At 39.7% G+C, this 5,105-nt stretch overlaps 1 protein-coding gene across 3 annotated transcripts in view; it reads right to left on the bottom strand.

Moving 5' to 3' along the window:
• Positions 1-368: 368 nt before the first annotated feature.
• Positions 369-5,105, bottom strand: part of llgl1 (LLGL scribble cell polarity complex component 1) — a 47,699-nt gene continuing 42,962 nt past the window's right edge. The window contains exons 17-24 of one of the 3 annotated variants that reach the window (XM_016267373.1): positions 4,693-4,803; positions 4,166-4,338; positions 3,819-4,083; positions 3,607-3,721; positions 2,450-2,529; positions 2,014-2,137; positions 1,832-1,933; positions 369-977 (exon numbers count right to left, since the gene is read on the bottom strand). In XM_016267373.1, the coding sequence (XP_016122859.1) occupies positions 1,855-1,933; positions 2,014-2,137; positions 2,450-2,529; positions 3,607-3,721; positions 3,819-4,083; positions 4,166-4,338; positions 4,693-4,803 (947 nt within the window). In that variant the 3' untranslated portion in view covers positions 369-977; positions 1,832-1,854. Of the gene's footprint in view, positions 978-1,831; positions 1,934-2,013; positions 2,138-2,449; positions 2,530-3,606; positions 3,722-3,818; positions 4,084-4,165; positions 4,343-4,692; positions 4,804-5,105 lie in introns of all 3 variants that reach the window. The other 2 variants (XM_016267372.1, XM_016267374.1) reach the window with 2 other exon arrangements.

The following is a 5,105-nucleotide window of genomic DNA, read 5'->3' as shown; positions in this document are numbered from 1 at the left end:
TTAATTTCTTTATGGATGAATGTGTTTGTGTGTTTTAGAAAGTGATGAGCCCAGACAGGTAGAGTGGGAGCCGAATGCAGAAGAGAAAGCCATGCTGAGAGAAGAGTTCCTCAGTCAAATGCATCAGCGCTTCCTGGATGGCAAAGATGACTTCAACTACAGGTCCAATCATAGTGCTTGCTCATATACTGTAGGTCTCAACGTTTGAATCTAAAATATGAATGTTGCATTACCAGCATGTATTTCTCTTCAAATCAGTTGTTGCTATTTATTGAACTATACTGTAGAGAGCTAATTGCCCATATTTTATTTCTTACATAACCTTGTATCTTAATCTTAAAGGGGTCATATGATGCGATTTCAATTTTGGGGAGGGGGGGGATGGGGGGGGGGGGGGGGGGGCAAACACTTCATACAGAAAGAATATACCTTCATAAATGAGCAGGGCACTTCATATTTTTTTTTCCCATAATTAAGCTTGAGTAGTTATTTTCTGTTGTGCAGTTGGTCGCCCCAAAATACCCTTCGAGATTTGTAGGAAATGTAGGAATTTAGAGGAGAGGTGACATGACAAAACAGGAATGTTAAAAGACAAACGAAGAAGAAAAACTTCACGGGTTCAGTGCAAGTAGCCCCCTACCTGCATACAGACATTGTGCAACATCTCGGCTGTTTTATTGCCTGATCCCTTTAAAAGTCACCCCTCAAATGTACCATTTTATGGCCCCTCAAAGGAACCAACGGTTGTCAGAGAAAGAAAAAAAAGAGGAGGAGAAGAAAACTGGAGGAAAGGTGAAGAAAAAGAGGATAACAGAATGAAGCATTCAGTCTTTTGGCACAGGGGAAAAAGTGCAACATTCCCATTGTAAAAACTTCATGAACAATGTTTGGTGCAACTTCCGGAGTCACAAACTGCTCTGTCAAGATCCAATTAGAAGTAACGAGTTCAGCTGATGAGTCTTCACCCATAACTGCTCCTGAAAAACAACATCTTCATTAAGGCTTAAATACTGATGCAATTACAGGCACTCATCCAAGCACACTATAATCAAACCATTCTGCACTGCCAAACATGTCCACAAGGAGGCGAAGAGGTACTTTTTCCCACTCAAACACAATACCAATCTCAGCAACTGAATGTACTTGAATACACTAACAAATCACTAATAAAAAAAATGAATTAATTTAAAAACACCCTAATCTAAAGGACATGAAAACAGAATAATGCTGCTGAATAGCAGAATATAACCAAATCATGTACTAAACCACGTAAATTAAGGGATATAAGTGAATCTGTAATAAATACATAAACATAAGCTGATTCATTTGAGACTATGCTCATAAAAACCAACTAAAATAACTAATTACAATACTAAATTAAATATCAGACTTCCCAACACTAAATTATTTTTAACCAGAAACACTGATTCATATCAGTTCATACAAGACCAATTTTTTTAAGACACAACCCCCCAAAATCTGAAGAATGACATTGCGAAGAGAGAGAGAGAGAGAGAGAGAAAGAAATTCTGACAGTTATACAGTAGACATAACTTTACCAGATGTTGTTTATTATTCACACAAAAAAAAAAAAAAACACGCTATACTGCAACAACTGAACTATTGTCACTACTGATAAATGTAGTGTGGTTTCATCAGTACTTTTTGTTCCTCCTCAACAAAACAAAATGCACATCCTAAACAATATCTAGCATGGATCTCCACATTAAATACACGGCAGGCTCAGCAGGGTCTATTTCCTCAGTCAGGCACGCCGGGGGTCTACTCTCAACAGGCCACAGTGCCTGCTCGTGCTGTAAATGTTCCTCACCTCCAGCTGTCTGCCGGCTCGCCTCAGTTGATGAGAATCCCAGGAGGCCTCCCATCCTCTTCAGTCATGTTCCTGTAGTTATTCTCAGCTTCATCCACAGTCCTAAAGAAGCAAAACATCAAGGGGAGGCCAAAATAAACGCAACTCTAATAGACCAGAATAGTTGAGTAAAGAGCGCTCACATTAAGAAGTCTTTGACGTCCTCAACGGTGAGCTCGCCAGTGGTGTCCAGAGTGACGTCGGCACTGCTGTTTGGAGAATCCAGGACGGGCGAGGACAAGGCGCTTCGCATTTCATCCAAGAGCCCTGAGAGAATGACCACATAGTATCCTGTTTGATCTTTTTATTCAGCCTAAGCAAGGAACTCATTGCATTTCTTGAAACACAACATGTTCTGACAGTGTGATTTGTATTGTCACAAAAGGGGTGAGATCATAGTTTTAGAAAAATTAACTGCTGTATGAGACATTAAACATCAAGTACATAAATTAGACTTCAGTCATAAAGATTCTAATTTCCAGTAAAACAAAAGCGCACAAATGCTGGTAATTTCAGCTAGCTAGGTGAAAAAATGACATTTATTTTCCATCTGTCAGGACTTGAGTGCAGAATTGTTACCTTCAGTTTCAACAGACTTGCTCTCTGCTTGTGTCTTGTGTGTTCCATTAGCCTGTGGTGGGAGCGGCGTGCTGGAACCACTAAAAAAAGATTGAAATGTGCTGAAAATGCAGAATTATTACTCTCCCTGAATGTCTGGGACATGATTCATTTCTTCAACATGATCATCCACCAAAATTACCCATCTGTACACTACCATTCAAAAGTTTATTTTCTCTTCTGCTCACCGAGGCTGCATTTATTTAATCAAAAATGCAGTAAAAACAGTCAGTGTAATTTTTTTAAATAATTTTCCATTGGAATATAATTTAAAATGTGATTTATTCCTGTGATGTCAGCTGAATTTTCAGCATCATTACTCCAGTCCTCAGTGTCACATGATCCTCAGAAATCATTCTCATATGCTGATTTTCTGCTCAAGAAACATTTCTTATCATTGTCAATGTTGAAAACTGCTGAATATTTCATGGAAACTGATACATTTTTCCAGAATTATTAAATATAAAATTCAAGAGAGCAGCATTTATTTGAAAAATAAATCTTTTGTAACATTATAAATGTCTTTACTGTCACTTTTGATTCATTTAGTGTGTCCTTGCTGAATACAAGTATTCTGGAAATGTCTTTGTATATAGTACTCTAATAAGGAATAATTAAGGTCTGATTGCCAAAACATGCATCCATGTAATTCAATTCAATGCCTTTATTTTTAAATGGACTGTTATTCTTGACAGTGTATATTATTAATATTTCGCTGCCATTAATGCCATTGATGTCTTCCAACTGTCACCTTTACTTCAACAAAATTTTCAAATCAGTGTAAAAGCAAATAAATTTAATCCCAACACACATTTCATATATCATCAAAAACCAAAGTAGAAAAAAAAAAAAACAATTGAATGAGAAATAAAGTCTAGGTTACACGATAAATTTTACCCATAGGATGATGTTTTTACGAAATTGCTTGAGTAGCTCCAACAACAGTAAAATCTCCCCGATACAAAACATAATTGCATATTTAAACTCAAATATCTAATTTGCTGTAACTTTGATGTTGGAGGAATTTCACATTCAGACTCGACAGGCAATTTTCTGGAAACTCAACATAGCACCTGGTCAGAGCACTGTTAAACTGATTAGTGAAATCTCTGGTTTACCTGTGAGCAGAGAGATCGTGAGGTCGCTCCACATCCACTCGGCACAGCGGCTCTGTGATCACACGAGCCGACAGCGAGAAGCGCTCGTACTCCGAGGGCGAAATCAGGTACAACCCTAATAATATTGAAGGCAACATAGTTGAATCTCATTCATGGGGAAAAAGCTCAAAGCTAGAGATTACTTCCATGCTGTTTGAGAATGAACTACTAACCTTGTCCAGTCTTAGTGAACACGCAGGAAGCAATGCCACTGATGTCTTCTTTGCGGATGCAGTCGTAGCGTGTTTGCGGTCTCAGTGCTGGCACACTGAACACGTGGATGTCACCCAGATTGGTAAGGCACACTAGAGCGTTCTCAGAGTAATCTTCAGAGCTAACGCTGGTGAAGTTCGACAGTGCCACCTTTCGGACTCGACAACCTTCATGGGCGGTCAACTTGAACTTGGTCTTCGCACTTACTTTAGGCAGTGTGAAAACCTACACAAAGCAAAAGAAAGGTTGTTCACTTCCAATCCATTTTTTTTCATGATACAGTTTATTTAGTTGCAAATATCTCAACCTTAAACTGCTCCTCAGAAGCAATAAGAACCGAGTGGCTGCCCTGCATGTCTGGGGCCTTGGCCAGATCTCTGGAGACTTCATACGGCTCCGGCAGAGGGTTCCCTCGGCCATCCAGCACAGCGATGGACACCACTGGAGCTCTGTGCATGAGCTGGATCTCCTTCCCCAGCAGCGCCTCCACGCTCTGCTCAGAGAACTTCTCCTGCGAGGGTACGTCCAGAGCGTATGCGTACACGGAGCCAGAGTTCGTGCCGGCCCACATTGTAGGGCCGTGATGCGTTCCTGAGTAACCGAGGAAAAATAATGCTGTCAACCAGGTAACAATAACAATAAATGTTAAGATCCTGGAGTCTCATTTACAAAACACATGCATGACATGATCCCAGTTCCGTAGATTTGTCTACTTTTACAAATCCTGATTTGTTACCATCTTTTTTTTTAAAGCAAAACTGACATTGAAATACTCTAATTATATAGAGGGGTACATCTCAATGTTCAAGTGTTGACAGATTGTGAAACCTTTAGGCGCCTCCACGCTCTGCTCAGAGAACTTCTCCTGCGAGGGTACGTCCAGAGCGTATGCGTACACGGAGCCAGAGTTCGTGCCGGCCCACATTGTAGGGCCGTGATGCGTTCCTGAGTAACCGAGGAAAAATAATGCTGTCAACCAGGTAACAATAACAATAAATGTTAAGATCCTGGAGTCTCATTTACAAAACACATGCATGACATGATCCCAGTTCCGTAGATTTGTCTACTTTTACAAATCCTGATTTGTTACCATCTTTTTTTTTTAAAGCAAAACTGACATTGAAATACTCTAATTATATAGAGGGGTACATCTCAATGTTCAAGTGTTGACAGATTGTGAAACCTTTACATTTAGTTTAAAGGGGTCACATGATGCGATTTCAAGTTTTCCTTTCTCTTTGGAGTGT

The sequence above is a fragment of the Sinocyclocheilus grahami genome, unplaced genomic scaffold, assembly GCF_001515645.1.
Source record: "Sinocyclocheilus grahami isolate Dianchi unplaced genomic scaffold, SAMN03320097.WGS_v1.1 scaffold37.1, whole genome shotgun sequence".
Classification (NCBI taxonomy): Eukaryota; Metazoa; Chordata; class Actinopteri; order Cypriniformes; family Cyprinidae; genus Sinocyclocheilus; species Sinocyclocheilus grahami.
This window is presented reverse-complemented; position numbering and strand designations above follow the sequence as displayed.